At 39.6% G+C, this 17,522-nt stretch overlaps 1 protein-coding gene across 1 annotated transcript; it reads right to left on the bottom strand.

Annotated features, from left to right (window-relative positions):
- Positions 1-10,616: 10,616 nt before the first annotated feature.
- On the bottom strand, positions 10,617-15,770 carry LOC112637190. The gene has a single exon (XM_025406396.1). The coding sequence runs from the start codon at positions 15,768-15,770 to the stop codon at positions 10,617-10,619; it is 5,154 nt and encodes a 1,717-aa protein (XP_025262181.1).
- Between the last annotated feature and the right edge of the window lie 1,752 nt (positions 15,771-17,522).

The following is a 17,522-nucleotide window of genomic DNA, read 5'->3' as shown; positions in this document are numbered from 1 at the left end:
CCCTACCCCTTCCTCCCCCATTTTCCACTCTCCCGTTTGTGTGCCATACCGTGCCGCATCTCTACTGTATCATTTCGTCTCGGAATCGATTGCCCGTTAATAAAGTAAATATGAAGAAGTGAGAAGGTACCGTATGTTAAACAGTGAAATGAAAATTCTTTGACATTACGCGAAATCTAAAAAAGATTTTAACCTTTACACTTTTTTATTAATTTATACTTCTAAGTAATATTTTAACAGGGATTAGCGAATAGCTCTTGTATCCTTTCGTATCTCTATGACATAAAATAATAAAAGTGGAGTTTTCTCAAATGAAGATATGATACTCTATCTCAGTTGATGATTTTATATTAGTTAAATTTTTTAAAAAGCTGTCATTTATTAAATCTAATAGTCATTTTATTACTAATTTAGTAAACTTCGCATCTAATAATCTACATGTTACACGGTACGAAAAATTATTTATATTTTTCCATTCAGAAAAGAAATTACTTTATATAAATAGTCCTTAACCAGAGTTATTTTCATTAACGTGCATTTGCTCTATTACAGAATCATTAAGTAACTGATAATGATATCACAAAAATTGAAAAATTATTTCCGAAATTATTTCTGCCCTTTTGATTGTTATTTAGAGAATATTTAAAAATAGGATTACTTTACGTTTTTAAGAAAATGAGACTTTCTCCGATGGGACAATTACCGCTCATCTGCTTCCGATCCGTACCTGATTAAAACTCTATCGCCTCCTGCGTTATAGAAAGAAAAAGAAAACGGGGAAAAATCGGCAATCATGAAAAACGATCTCGAAGAGTTTCTTCTCAATGGATAGGCATTCCGCGCGGCAATTTTCTTCACCCATAACTTCAGTGCCCGCTGAGCAGGTGCCTCGAATCGAATAGCCAGGCGAACCGCAGGACGCTACCGTTTCTTATCCCGACGACATCCTCGTAAACGACTTAATGGCCTTGGTTCGCCTCATATTTTTTATCACACACATTTTTTCGATATTTCGCGACAAACGTCCATCCGCTCGTCGCAGGAGTTAGCTTCAGATGATTTACGGGCTGTATAAAAGCTACGTGCTTGTCACTTCTAGAGATCCTCTAATCTAAATCTAGGTCTTTAGTCACTTCATGAAGTCTAATCATGATCATATTAAAATAATCACTAAGTCTTGTCAGTTTTTTTATTTTTATAATATATAATTAAAATATTAGAAGTAAATTAATTAAATTATAAAGGTTCGAATCTTTAAATTATTGATATATATGAGAATTTATATAAAAAATTTATAAAGATTCGAATCCTGTGATATAAATTTATAAATTATAGAATATAAATTTTTTTATTTTTATAATATATAATTAAAGTACTAAGAGTAATATTTTCTTGAGATTTTGGCGCACCTGCTACGTATATTTTTGAGTGTGAAAAATAATCATTTCTTGCTCTTAACATTTGTTTATGTCGCTCTGATACCGAATAATACGAGATTTGTCCATCGAATTAGACTTCTAGGAACAATCGCAAAGAATCAACGAGTCGTACATCGCGAAAAAAACGCGACGCGGTTTTATATGATAGCTTATACCGCTTTCCATGTTGTCGCTGATCTGTAATAACGTGTATTACGCGCACAGCCGTCACATCGTCGTTATCGTCGTCGTTCGAAAATTCCACGTGAGTGGCCACGAAACGAGACGCACCGTGTTATTTCGTAACGGGAAACCCGGGGCCCACCAAGATGCGCAATGAGGTAAATACGATGGGGTAATAAAGTGTCACTCTGTGTTGTTCTTACGAAAAGTCGCGTTCGGATCCGTGAAATACGGCGGCGTGACGAATCGTAAATCTCATTAGGTGTTGTACGCGCGAGGAACAGCCGGGTGGCTGTTATATCCAAGGGCCCGTGGGGATATACAGTTATACACATCGCGCATCGATGAAACATTCATGAAACCCACGGTGTAATGCTCTGCGTTGCGCCTTTACAGACGCGTGCATCGGTGCAATCGCCCGTGGGTCAAGCGCCGCGCTATTTTTTTTTCTTCGTCATTCTACGCGCACCTTTTAGTGTCTATTATCGTATGCGTCATACACTTCGTGGTCTGCATTTGCAATCAATGAAATGGAGAAACTCGACATAACGATGGCCGGAATTAAGAGAAAAAGACGATTAGCCTCGAGAAAATTTGTGGTTTTTCTTCAAGAATTAAAATTTAAAGTTTTTGCAGAAACTTTAATGACTTGAAAATTTGCAAGTTTTGTTCTTGACATTTTTTCTCTCGCATCTACATGTGAATTTGATAAAGAAAAGGTCGAATCGTAAAGAGTAGAAAGAATTTTTTTTTTTTGAAAAAAATCTGATTAGAGTTTCTCAATTTTATAAAGATTAAATTTTATTTGTATTAATTTTCTTATATAATTGTTTTGTTTTTATTTATATTCTTTGAATTTATAATTCTTGATAACACTTAATAATGATTAATTTCTCGAGATTCAGACTAAAGTGTACTTTATGCTGAAGATTTATGAATGAAATGACAGAAATTACGAAAAATTCGGAGCACATTGTAGACTCGAGTATTTTATTAAATGTATTCGATATGTTATTCAAACCAATAATCGAAGCATTAATTAACCGAGACGGTAGAGATGGTAAAAACGTACCAGAAATGAAAAAACCGCAAATAATCGAATAATGAAGCCAGTGCAATTGGATATAGTAATAATGGCTTGTATGGCTCTTTTACCTGTCTGGCGACCTTCCATCATTCTTAATCAACTCCTTCATCATCTTTCTCCTACTACTTCGACATCGACAACATTATTATCATCACCAAAGCTGGCACTTTCATCTTTCATCAGTGTTCGGTAGTGTTGAGTCTTATTTGTTAAAGGAATCTTTAAAAAATGTCGATTTTCTGAAAAATACACAATAAGATGTCAAATATTTTTATCGAATTTTATATTATCATAATTTTTCTCCATAATTTAAAAAGAAATAAAATTTAAAATTATTAAAATTTGTGTGATAAGAATTTTATATATAAATTCTTTTATTTTTGAAACTAAAAATCATCTTTCTAGTATAATTTTCCTTATATTTCCTTCTATTTTTATCTATCTAATTGGATCTAATAAGAAACAATTATATGAAAAGGAAAATTCGTTATTTTTTAAAAATCATTAAAATAAATAAATCTTTAAAATAAATTAAATAAATTGATAAAATCATTAAAATAAATTCTAGCTAGTTTCCAATCGAATCTTGAATTTTAATAATTATTAAAAAAATTAATTATATATAAAGAATTAATTTAAAAAAAGAATAAATTAAAAAAAAAAATTTCTTAATCTAACATTCAAATTTATGGAGTTATATGAATAAATGATCATTTCTTTTGATACAGGGGCTCAATTGTGTATCACATTATTAAGTGAAAATTACAAAAGTGAGTAAATTTATTAGATTGATGGAATTATAAATATTCTAGTACATTTTACTAAGTTGTGTGATACATAATCGACTCTCTGATTGAAAGAAACGCTAACGCTATAATCAACTTGGATGTAATTGATAATTTGATACATGTATAAAGGTACGAATCGTGGTCAAAATTACGAGAGAAATAGCACAGGAACACACACACAATTTGATATCTCGTCTCATTTATCTCTTCTCGGCGAAACATTTTATCTGTTATCCGTGCGAGTATCAGCGGTATATAATGACGATAATGTTATCCTTCCTCGTTGCGTTATTCTTGCGGACCTAATTATCCCGCTTGATTATTAACGCTGCGCGCGTTGCATTTTATGATAAAATAGTCAGTTAAAATTCCCACGAGCTCAATTTATATTTTTCTCGTTTTCAACTACGCTAAATACATTGCTGGAGTTTAATTAATGTGCGTTTAACACCAATTTTCACTGCAATACATTAAATAAATTTTGGCATCTATCAAATACGCATTTGAATTTTTCTGAATTTCGCACCTGCATTCTATAATCAGAACCAATTTAATCAAATTTCAATTACATGTATAATTTGAGCGATTAATTCAACTAATAAAATTACAGCAATCTATTTAGAACTAAATATAATTAATTTTTAATCTAATCTTCTTATCTGTATGAAATACGTATGAAATGAAAAATTAATAATTCTACCTAGATCTCAATAAGATAAGATCAACAAAATGCAGGTTACTCGAGGTAGGAAATTAATTAAATTAATCGGAGTTGTATGTGTGTACGTGTTAAAGTGACTCAATAAATTTAAATAGATAAAAAATAAATTCAAAAATATATTAATATACATTTAAATAACTGTATAAATAAAAAAGAAATTACGAAATTTATATATGCGTAGAGTGCAATCCTTGTACGTTTAAATGTCCAATCACTTCCAAACTAATTGTGAATTCATTAAGGCGCATTCACACTGGTAATAAGCAGTGTGTAAGCAGTACATTAGAAGAGCAAAAAGTAGAAATTGTGAAAAGTAGAATTGACTACCAGCGCGAGTTCTGACAGAGAAAAACGGGAGATGTCATGGTCCGCATTTAGGTGATCCCTGAAAGCGATGCATCCTCTATAAACATAAAAACATGAACATGAACTACAAAGCCAATGTCCACGAATGTTCTCAGAGGGTAACATATATGTCTTTCTGATAATATAAATAATATAAATAAAAATATAAATAATTTAATTAATAATAATTTATTATATAAAAATATTAGTATGTTCTCTCTTTTCACAATATTATTTATTTATTTATGTGTCTTCTTTTTTTTCTCAACATCATTTATTTATTTATTTAGCTCGCTATAAGTCAATCTTTTAAAATACAAAACTAAATATTATAGAATTTGATTTCGGAAATGCGCGGTAAAATAATCGAATAAATTCAAATAATTAGCTCCGTGATAAATTGATTACTAAATAATCAATTTTAATCGATAAATTAAAATACTTTCATAATTTAATATTCCACGTTAATGTATATTTTATAATATATAAAATATTTCGGCAACGAATTATCGATAATACGGCGTTCGACTTTGGCAATATAAAATATAAACAATGCGCTATACGTTACCGCTTTATCATCATTCGCACGGTGACTCTCGAATAATAAAGTAGTGGTGAGAAACGCTTTGAATATTGTAATTTTTTTACTAAACACAACTATGATTAGTACTGAAACATAATTTGCTTTAAATATTAATAAAAATTAATTAATTAAAAAATAATTAACGACATGAAACCGTATCGCAAAGATAAATCTTTATCAAATCGTAATGTTTCATTACCGCGATTAAAAATTGAAACAGGGGATACATAAAAAAAGATAAGAGAATTAATTATATAATGATCTTTCGATCATTGATGCTAATTATATTTCTTTAACAATATTAGAATTAAATATATTTCGAACAATGCTTCAAATTTTCTTAATCCTTGTTATTTAAACAATATACAATTTAATCAAAAATCGATTAAATTATAGGAATCCAAAATATTAAATAATCACTTCGATTGTTGCGATTTTTACGGACAATAATTATTATTTTAATATTTAGAATCACAAATATATTTTATCCGTTACTTTATCGTTCTACTTGATAATCTAAATATAATTTGGATTGTGAGAGAACACGAAGTAAAATAATCGAATTATAGATGCAAATAATTAGCATAAAGAAAGGCTCCGTGATAAATTGTTTAATATAATAAATAGATAAATTGTTTAATGTAATAAATCAATTTTAATCAATAGATTAAAATACTTCCATAATTTAATATTATGCTTGTGTATATTTTATAATATATAAAATATTTCGGCAATAAATTATGAATAACATTATGTTCGACTTTGACGACGTAAACAATAGCGTGTTATTGTTTATACGTTACAGTTTTGCTACCATTTGTTTGGTGACATTCGAACAGTAAAACAATGATGAAATGTTTTGTATGTTAATTAATTGTTTAATAAATAATCGTTTAATTCTTCTATAAATTAAAAAACATCTACAATTTAATATTTTCATGTATAACAGTACATGTTATAGTACGTAAAATATTTCGGCAATTATCGATAATACGGTGTTCGACTTTGGCAATATAAACAATAGCGCGCTATTATTAATATGTTACGGCTTTATTATCATTCGCACAGTGATACTCGAGCGATAAAGTAGTGATACGAAACGCTTCGAATTTTTTTTCTAAACACGATTACGATTAGTATCGAAACATAATTTAATATAATTACTAATAATTAAAAACTAATTAACTTATGATAAACAATATGAAAATTTATCGCAACAATAAATCTTTATCAAATCGCAATCATTAATTACTGCGAATAAAAATTGAAAAAGGAGATATATAAAAGGGGATAAAGAAATTAATTTTATTATGAGCTTTCGATTATTGATGCTTATTATAATAATTTCCCTAACGATACTTATTAGAATTAAATCAATTTCGACTAATGCTTTAAATTTTCTTAATCGGCAATTACTCGTAGAATATTTCAACGAATTATAGCATAGTATAAGTCGATGGTATGGCCTTGGCCATATAAACAGTATCGCGGGAATGTTTTTGGTTTACTATCATTCGCACAGTAACCTTAAGCAGTAAGTAGTGACGTCATATATTATCAAATTCTTTCTTTACATAGTCAACCTTGGCGATATAAACAATACCACGTAATGTTTCTGACTTACGATCATTCGCTCAGTGGCTCTTGAGCAGTGAAGTAGTGATGTGAGACGTTCCATATATTATCAAATTCTTTCTCTAAACACAATTGCAAGTGCAACGAGGAACTTTTCGAATGAGTGTAAGTGCAAAGAAGAATTCAAATGAGTGTAACGAGGATTGGAGTGCCGAGGAAAAAATGAAGAAAAAAAGGAGGTCTTGGAAATGGATGGATCAATAAGATATGATGTAAGTCATTAATATTTTAATTATTTATCACATTCATTATTTATTATATTGTTACGTCCCCGCGTCCCATCCTCCTGGATGTATTCGCCACCTATTGAATTCTTTCGATGGGAAGTCTGTCGACGGAAGAAGATCATTTCCGCGCGCAACAATGTCAACAAATATAAATGTCCGCTCAACTTGACAGCTGGGCTCAGACTTTTTGACAGTCGTTATTTAATAACATTGTCAACAATGTTGTTAAATAACGACTGTCAAAAAGTCTAAGCCCAGCTGTCAAGTTGAGCGGACATTTATATTTGCGAATTAAAATTTGTATAGTATATTACAAAATTAATTATATATAATATTATATTATATGTAAAATTATATATAATATAATATAACTCTCCCATGGGGTTGCCTATCTGACGGTCTTCTTTTACCGACCTCGCATAATTGAAAAATAATAAAATCAGAATATCGATCATGTAATTTTTTTTCGTGAAAAGTGAAAAAATTCCTTGATTGATACCTTGAATGCAAATCCGTAGGGAATGAGGAAAGTGAAATTAGCTTTTAACATTGATATAGTGTAATTGTAATATTTCAGATAGGCAACCCGACTTACCGATTTGTATGTTGCGAAAGCACCCTGTATACGTTAATGTTAATTGCACACATTTTCTTTTTTCTTCTCCTTCTCCATCTCTCTCTTTCTCTCTCTCTTTCTCTCTTTCTTTTTTTCTGTAAGTACACGATATACAATAACACTGTATAATTTGAAAGTAAAAATGAGAAAGTATATGTGTGTACAAATATTTGTTTTTTCTTTCGACTAAAAGACGAGAATAGCTAATTTCGTTTAAAGATATCGATAAAAAATTAGAAAAAAGCGTGATAAAATTCGCCATCCAATATCGGAGAAGAATTATTTACGAATTCACCATGTAAATTATACTAGAGGAAATGCGCGATTTTTGTCGAAAATGGGGAGTATAGCTTATATATTTTATATATATAAGCATAACGAATTTTCCGATCTCGAGTATGCACAAAATATAAATGATTTTTTCGTCCGCGATAAATTCATATTTGATTTGTCATCATTCTTATAATGCCTGCATAGTTCAAATAGCGCGTTATTAAATATATAAATAATGATAAGTAATATATATGCGCTTATTGTCTCCATTAGTACATATGTATATGTACTAATCATTGGAAGACATTATCGGTTTTGAGTTACAATTGTGTGTGTGTGTATGTGTGTGTGTATACATAACGAATATGTATGATATCCGATGTTGAATAATTAATATTTATTATACGGCATTTTTTAAGAGGAATACGCGAGAAATGGTAAGACGCGAACGGTTATGCCCAGTGATAAAAAGCAACGTGAATGAGAGCGCCGAGGAACGACAGAAGCGTATAAAATATTTCAGGAGATATAGCTGTTATGCCGTTGCAGGCATCCGTGAAACAGATCGCGCAGTCCTCCATCTTGCCCAGTTGATAGTCCCGTATTTTTTTCTTCATCGTGTTACAAGAATCAGAGCTCTCCATTTTGGCCACTTGGCACATTCTTATGGTCACGTTTTGATTTTTGACTGTAAATAAAAGTACCTGATACCTAATATTAATTGTTCTAGAGACACCTCCACATATGCATTTCCGCAAACACACATGTGCAGATACTTGCCGTTAATGATTGTTTTGGCACAAGCCATGTTCGAGGGAGTGCTATGAAAATGGTGTGAAAGCACTTCGTCAATCTCGAGAATTGTTATGAGTGACTCGAGGATTTTGTTCTGCTGAACCTTCCTAAGCCACTCCATCATATTGTGACCGGTACACTCCATCGGTTGTAATGAAGTCGTTGTCAAAGAGGAATTGCAATTTCGTTCCAGTGAGGTGCACATGTAGCATTTTAGCACGTCTGCCGATAAGGAAAAAAAATACATATATATATTATAGATATAATATAATGTAATATAATATAATATAATATAATGTGTAAATGTGTGTTAAGCAAGAGTCAAACTGATCGCCTCTATCGTGCGCGCACAGGTTTTAATATTGATAAATATTATTACATTCTATTCTTTTACAGAGAAAGAAGGAGAAGATATAAATGAATTTCTGCGAGAGAAAGAAGAAAAATATACAAATAAATTTCAATTTTTTCCTCTTAATGCTTTAACAAAAAAAGAAAAAGTTTTTCTCGCACATATGAGTCTATATATGTATACAACTCTCCAATTTCTTTCAAACATGTATAACAATTTCGTTTTATTAATAATTGTAAATAATAAGCTCACAGTAAAAAATAACAAAGAGGTAAGAGTAAAGGCTTTGAGAGCTTTTAATGCGAAAAATCAAAATTATATATTAATCGTAAATACTTATATCACATAATACAGAATAAAAAATAAGTGTAATACAAAAATATATATGAACATGCTTAAATAATGAACGTGTGCGGACGTTTCGACTTGTTTTCAAGTCATCTTCAGCGCAAGAAATAGCAATGAGGTTTAACATGAATGTGTGTTATTGATAGTGAAACGGATAATAAAAAAGCTATTTCTGCTATTTCTTGCGCTGAAGATAACTTGAAAACAAATCGAAACGTCCGCACACGTTCATTATTTAAGCATGCTCATATATATTTTTGTATTACACTTATTTTTTATTCTGTATTATGTGATATAAGTATTTACGATTAATATATAATTTTGAATTGTTCCGCATTAAAAGCTCTCAAAGCCTTTACTCTTACCTCTTTGTTATTCGTTTTATTACTTTGATTTGTATGTTCTCCTAATATCAATTTGACGTCATATTGATACAAATACGTCTATTTTGATCAATTTGATGTTAATATGACATGTCAAATTGACATTATTTTGACTTTTGTTCTCCTAGAAAAAAAGAAGATATAAATAAATCTTTTCTCTTTTGATGCTTCAAAGAATGAAAAAGTTTCTCTCGTATATGAATGTATATATACAGCTCCCTATTTTCTTTGAAACATATTGATAGAGTTTATGCGAGATTGACGCGGGAGGCAAGCGCGAAACCGAAGGATAAAAATCCGCGAGGAGAGAGAACGAAGAGAAATTAATTCGACGATAATCTAAGTCTTTTAACAATAATAGTCAGTTTATTATAACAATTATAACACTAATTATAATACACAGTCTTAAATTAATTACGCGAAAGCGATTTCAGAATCCGCGAGCAACGGAGACGACTGATTCAATCCGCGAGCAACGGAAGAACGTTTTTTCTCGTGATCGAAAAATAAGTGAGTGCGTCGAGTACCTTTAAGCCAAGAAGCGCCGTGTTCCGCGAGCGCGTCAATTTATAGCGGAGCCCTTCTCGAAAGATCCCGATTTTTCGTGAACTAATATAAATGTTCAAAACGAACGGTTAAGAATTTATTTATTTTCCTTGGATCTTTCGAGAAGGGCAAGCGCTGTTTTTAAATTGCGCTGACAAAGCGATGTCGCGCTAACGGCTGCCAGGGGCGCCGAATGATCGCTCGGACCCTCGCTCCTTTTAGCGAGGGCGTTTTGAACATTTCCGCCCGCCTCGCCAAGAGCGTTTGGCGAAAAGAATGGCTAGCGGAGGATATGCAGCTCGTCGGGAGCTCCGAACTACTGCGATGGAGGCTCGTGATCTCCATGACCGTTGATGGGGAGCACGACGAGCTTCACGACGGGTCGTACCAACTCGGAGGCTGCGGTGCGCAATGTCACTACGCGAACTTGACCATCCTCTCCGGGGTGGATTTTCGCGATACGCGCGAGTGGCCATTTCGTGGGTGGTGTGAGTTCGTTCCGGATGAGGCAAAGTCGGCCGACCTTGAAGCCCGTCTCTTCGCGCAACCACTTAGGACGGTGAGTAATGGAGTGGAGGTACTCCTTCGACCAGCGTTCCCAAAAATGGTCTCTCATTTTTTGCAGGAGCTGCCAGCGAGATAAGCGGGACGTTGGTTCATCCAGCAAGGACGGCTCGGGCACTGCAGTCAGGGCGGCTCCCACCAGGAAGTGTCCAGGCGTCAGCGCAGCCAAGTCCTCAGGGTCGTCCGAGAGTGCCTGCAGCGGCCGCGAATTAAGGCACGCTTCTACCTGAGTGAGGAAGGTACTCATCTCCTCGAACGTCAGCTTGGCGTCGCCAATCACTCGTCGGAGATGGTGTTTGAGCGACTTGACTGCGGCTTCCCAAATGCCTCCGAAGTGCGGCGCTGAGGGAGGATTGAACCTCCACTCGATCCTCTCGGAGGCGAGGCTGTCGATGATCCGGTGGTTTTCTGGCGTGCCCGCGGTGAAGAGGGCTGTCAGCTGGGAATCGGCTCCCACGAAGGTTGTCCCGCAGTCGCTTCGAAGGCTGCGACAGATGCCTCGGCGAGAGACGAACCGCCTGAGGGCCGCAAGGAAGGCCTCGGCCGTGTAGTCGGAGACTACTTCGAGGTGTACGGCTCTGGAAGCAAGGCAGACGAAGACCGCTACGAAGGCCTTGTAGGAGCGGTGTCCGCGCCCCTTGGTTGTGCGAAGTTGAATCGGCCCGGCATAATCGACCCCAGTGTGAAGGAAGGGCCTCGCTGGTACCACGCGCTCCCGTGGAAGATCGCTCATCAGCTGTTGTGGTGTCGCCGCCCGCCATCGCACGCAAGGGAGACATCGCAGGATAGCCTCCTTGACCAGTGCTCGACCCCGTGGAATCCAATAATGTTGGCGGATTAATGAGAGAGTGAGCTGTGTTCCGCCGTGCAACGCTCGTTTATGGCAGTCGTCCACAATTAGCCGAGTGAGGTGCGAGCCCTTCGGCAGGAGGACGGGGTGACGCTCGTCATAGGCTAGGATGGAGTGCTTGAGTCGACCCCCGACTCGCAGGAGACCCTCGGTACCTAAAAAGGGACTAAAGCGAGCAAGTGAGTTGGATTTACTTAAGGCAAGGCCCTGACTTATTAATTTTAACTCGGCCCTGAATTTTTCAGATTGTACTCGCCGGATCCAACAAACTCGAGCTCTCTCTATCTCCTCTGCGGACAAAGTACTGGGGAAGCGCTGTTGAGTGCCAGTGGACCGATCCTCTCTTACTCTCAGCCACCGCCGACACCAGGCTGTCACGCGTAGGAGCCTCTTCAGGGAGGAGAACCGCACCAGCTCGGCGGCCTCGCTCATCGGCGCTGCTGTGGCTTTGACATGGACTCGTGTGCGCTTCTCCGGCAGGTGCTCTTCGGTGATGTGGCCGACGGCGGTCGGCCATGCGGTGGCGTCTAAGCGTAGCCAGGGCGGACCTTGCCACCACAGAGGATGGCTCTGCAGTTCCTTGGGAGAGAGCCCTCGGGAAGCGCAGTCCGCTGGGTTGTCCTGGCCTGGAACGTGATGCCACGCAGCCTGCGGAGTGGTCCTCTGAATCTCTGAGACGCGGTTCGCGACGTAGGTTTGCCACCTGGATGGGTGGCCGCGGATCCAGCCCAGCGTGACGGTGGAGTCCGTCCATAGGTGAAGCGGCGCAGTCAGGTCGAGGATTGTCAAGGCGTGTTTGGCTAGTCGGCAGAGAAGGACGGCGGCGCTTAACTCCAAACGAGGTAAGGACACCTGTTTGAGCGGTGTGACCTTTGTTTTCGCGGTGATTAGGCGGACAATCCACGAGTCGTTTGACCATGTTTTTAGGTACACGACGGCGGAATATGCTCGTTCTGAGGCGTCGGAGAAGCCATGGACCTCGATGCGGGTGCAAGAAGGACCCAGATTGATCCAGCGAGGTACTCGGATTTGCTCGAGTACTGGTATCTGGGCGTGAAAGGTGACCCAGGCTGACGCGGAGGCGTCGTCGAGCGGAGCGTCCCACTCAAGTCCTTGAAGCCAAGTCGATTGGAAGGCAATCTTGGCGCGGACCACGACCGGTGCTAGCCAGCCGAGAGGGTCGAATAGCTGCGCCACCAGAGACAGTACAGACCTCTTGGTGACGGATGGCAGTGCGATGTGCCGGGTGGCGAAAGAGAAATCGTCCGTGGCGGGGTGCCACTGCAGTCCTAAGGTGGAGTGAGCCTCGTGTGGTCGCCAGTCACGGGTCTCGCGCTGCAACTGGTGCTCCGGCGGGATATCCCAGATCACCGCTGAGTCGCTGGCTGACCACTTCCGGAGAGGGAAGCCGCCCGCCATGCAGATACTGGACAGCTGTTTGCACATCTCCTGGGTCTCCGCCATCGTCGCTGCTCCGGTTAAGATGTCGTCCATGTAGACATCTCGCAGGAGAACGGCCGCTCCTAGAGGGTACTGCTTACCCTCGTCCTCAGCTAATTGCCTGAGAGCGCGCATCGCTAGAAACGGAGCACACGCTAGGCCGTAGGTCACTGTGCTCAGCTGGTACTCGGCAGGGCTGTCTTGCGGGGAATCCCGCCACAGGATCCTTTGCAGATCCCTGTCATCCGGGTGTACCAAGATCTGTCGGCACATCTTTTCGACGTCGGTGGCTAGACCGAAGCGGTGCCGTCGCCAACGGAGTAGCACGTCGGCGAGCGGAGGCAACAAGTTCGGACCCACCATCAAGTGATCGTTGAGGGTTCTTTTCGAAGTAGTTGGCGTGGAGCCGTTAAAAACTACGCGCAGCTTCGTGGTGACACTGTTCTTCCGCAGCACGCCGTGATGCGGCAAGTAATGCACCGGTCTGCGCGACGTAGCGTCCGGAGTCACGCGAGACATATGACGCAGGTCCTCATACTGCCGCATGAAGTCGGCATAGAGGGCTCGAAAAGGAGGATCCCGAGCGAAACGTCTCTCCATGCTGAAGAGAACTCGTAAAGCCGTGGAGCGCGTCACCGAGAAGTCTGGCAGCGGGGCAACGACCGGCAGACGTACGACGTACCGACCGTCCGCGGACCGCGAATGTGTCTGGCGGAAGAAGTTCTCGCACTGTTGATCCGCGGGTGAGAGAGCTACCGCGGCGTCGGGTAGCTCTTCTTGCTGCCAGAACCTTTGTACGAGAGCGCCTAGGTCTTCCTCGACCAGGCAGTGATGTGCTGACGCATGGCGCGATGTGGACGTCGTACCGACGGCCCCAGACAATATCCAGCCCAGCGCCGTCTTTTGTGCCACAGGTTCCCGTGATTTCCCTCGTCGAAGTCCAGCCTGGAGGATCATGGCGTAGACGTCTGCTCCTAGAAGGATGTCTATGGGATCCGTCGCCAAGAAGTCCGGATCGGCGAGCTCCAGCCCATGGACGTGCGTCCACGCCCGACGATTGGCCTTGATTCCGCCTTCATAAAGTGTGAGCCGGGGGAAAACCAAGGCGGCCACGCTTATTAAAGGCCCGTCGCGCAGGGAGCGGATCTGAAGAGTGACTTGACCGCGGGCGAGGCCCGTCTGCTTGCCGCCGATTCCATACACGGCGACGGAGGTAGGAGACCGACCTAGGCGAAGACGTTGGGCCAAAGCTTCGGAAACTAGCGAGGACTCCGAGCCCTGGTCAACTAGTGCGCGTGCAGTGTGAGCGCGGCCGAACCGGTCCAGGACGCGAACGCGCGCGGTAGCGAGGAGAACTGTCGTCGTCGCCTCGACTTTGTGTTGCGCTAAGTGTGACGTCTTAGCGCTCTCGCCGGACGGACATGCCTCGTGGAGGGTCGTGTGGTGACGCGCGCGACACGACGAACAAGTCTTTTGAGAAGAACACTCGCTTACCTTGTGCCTTCCTAGGCAGTTCAGGCACAAGTCGTTCGCCTCGACGTGACGCTTCCTTTCCTCCGCCGTCTTGCTCTGGTAAAGGTCACAGAACATAATATAGTGATCCTGACCGCATAGGGAGCAGCGACCTCGCTTACTGTCCTGCTTACGCGTGTGAAGAGTGCGAGTCTTCTGTGTCGGACTTGGATGCGGTTTAGAAGAAATGGCTTCGACCTTGACAGGCTGCAACGATTCTAGAGTGTGCAGCCGACGATCCAAGAAGAGCTGGAGTTTGTCGTACGAGGGTGGATCGTTGGAATCACTAATGAAATTCTCCCACTCGCGGCGAGATCGAGGATCAAGCAGGTCAACGACGAGGTGCACGAAAAGATCTTCACCCTTCGTGATCGGGCGCCCAATGCTCTCCAGTGATCCTACCGTGCTCTTCACGCTGTGGCAAAGTTTGCGCAGTTCCACCACGGACTCGCTCTTCAGCTTCTGGAGTGACGTAAACTGGGAGATGTAACTGCGCACCAGGAGCCGCTTGTTCTCATAGTAAGCAACGAGAACATCCCATGCGCGTTCGAAATTCTCGGTTGTCGTGGGCAGGCTTCGAATCAATAATTCTGCTTCTCCTTTCAGGCATGTCTTCAGGTAGTGGAGCTTCTCGACTGAGGACGTGAGAGTGTCCCTTCCGATTAGCGATTGGAAGAGATCACGGAAGGCTGGCCAATCCTCGTACTTCCCGGAGAAATGAGGCAGCTGGATCCTCGGAAGAGTCGTGCGGGGTGCTTGTGAGGACGGCTCTGACCCTCTCGTGCCAGCTTCCTTCTCTTCCGTCTTGAGGTTACGCAGGAGGTCCAACAGCAGGCCCTTATTGGCGAGGTAGGCCTCTTCAGCCAGAGCAGGTATGTCGAGTCTTATGTACTCTGAATCGGCCACTTGGTCGAGATAATTCAAGAGCTCATCGTTGTGCGCGTCGAACTTCGTCCAGTACCTTTCCAAGGACTGCAATCGCGCCTCCACTGCGCCCACCGTGATCTTGGCAGCGCCCAGCTTCATCAGGTTCTCGTGAGTACGGGCAATTTTGCCGTAGAGATCCGTTGCAGCGGTGATTGTCAACTCGGCCTTGCGACTCATGATGACTGAATTTCAGGTGACTGGTGTTCGGAGCACAGAGAACCACAACACTTCGCACTCACTCCGCGTCGTAGAAAAACCGGTCACTAAATATCCGGCTCGAAGGACCAGCAAATGATAGAGTTTATGCGAGATTGACGCGGGAGGCAAGCGCGAAACCGAAGGATAAAAATCCGCGAGGAGAGAGAACGAAGAGAAATTAATTCGACGATAATCTAAGTCTTTTAACAATAATAGTCAGTTTATTATAACAATTATAACACTAATTATAATACACAGTCTTAAATTAATTACGCGAAAGCGATTTCAGAATCCGCGAGCAACGGAGACGACTGATTCAATCCGCGAGCAACGGAAGAACGTTTTTCTCGTGATCGAAAAATAAGTGAGTGCGTCGAGTACCTTTAAGCCAAGAAGCGCCGTGTTCCGCGAGCGCGTCAATTTATAGCGGAGCCCTTCTCGAAAGATCCCGATTTTTCGTGAACTAATATAAATGTTCAAAACGAACGGTTAAGAATTTATTTATTTTCCTTGGATCTTTCGAGAAGGGCAAGCGCTGTTTTTAAATTGCGCTGACAAAGCGATGTCGCGCTAACGGCTGCCAGGGGCGCCGAATGATCGCTCGGACCCTCGCTCCTTTTAGCGAGGGCGTTTTTCTTTGAACACATATAATTTTTTTATTATTTGCTTCTGAAAGAAAAGTTGTTCGACGTTTGCTCGAACAGTTTCTTCTAGATCATTAATAATTTCAGAAAAATAAAGCAAGTAAAAAGATTGAAATGAATAAAAGACATGTAAATGTATGTGTGTGTGTGTGTGTGCGCGCGCAAACGTATTTCTATACATAGACTTACTAGAATAGACTGCTCATGAGCTCTCATTATGGTGGTGGGGGTATCCGTCGCTGAGAAAAGGATAACTGTCGTTAATATGAATTTCTATCTCTTTTTAGTGGACGTGACTTAGCTCACATCGACAATATGCATACTATGACACTCATGCTCTGACACCGTTATTGGTCGTTATGCTTCCCCACTACTCTGCATTAGGAAGAGATAGAAACTCATATTAATGACAGTTATCCTTTTCTCAATGACGGATACCCCCACTACCTTCATGAGCAGTCTATTCTAGTAAGTCTATGTTTCTATATACTATCGTGTTGTAGTTGTTATTATTTAAGTCGCAAAGTGGCGAAGTGGCCAAAACGTCGCGATGTTTTATCCCTTAACTATATATATGTGTATAGGGCAATGTACATACAGTTTTCTTTTTTTCTCCTATGATTTTTCGTCAAATAGGAGAACAAAGAAAAAAATGACATTAATAGATGAACAAATAAAATTGTAAAGTATGTAATCTATAAATGCATTGATTTGCGTGTATTTAATAATAAAAAATATAATTTGAATAGGATTAGTAGAATTAATATTTCTTTTATACATATATGTTATATGTGTTTTCTTTTTTTTATGTAAACGAATATTTTGGATATTTCAAATTCTGATATTATAATTAATTTTAATTATTTTTAATCTTTCAGTCCGTCAATTAATATCTTGTATAAAACATATAAATTACATACAACCATAAATAAACGTTGTAAATTTGTAAACGTTGTAAACGTTGTAAACTTATCAAATAATCTTCACAATGGTATCTCGACATTATAAATTAATATTTAATAGCTATTTATTTTTTTATGTTCGATTATATTATGTTATTTATATAGATTACGAAAATGTTTTCTTT

The sequence above is a fragment of the Camponotus floridanus genome, unplaced genomic scaffold (genome assembly GCF_003227725.1).
Source record: "Camponotus floridanus strain SB8 unplaced genomic scaffold, Cflo_v7.5 scaffold141, whole genome shotgun sequence".
Lineage (NCBI taxonomy): Eukaryota > Metazoa > Arthropoda > Insecta > Hymenoptera > Formicidae > Camponotus > Camponotus floridanus.
The sequence above is the reverse complement of the archived record's forward strand: the minus strand, read 5'-3'. Positions and strand labels throughout refer to the sequence as shown.

Excerpts from the sequence above, each read along its gene's own strand:
- LOC112637190 (XM_025406396.1), bottom strand. The coding sequence starts at position 15,770 with ATGAGTCGCAAGGCCGAGTTGACAATCACCGCTGCAACGGATCTCTAC.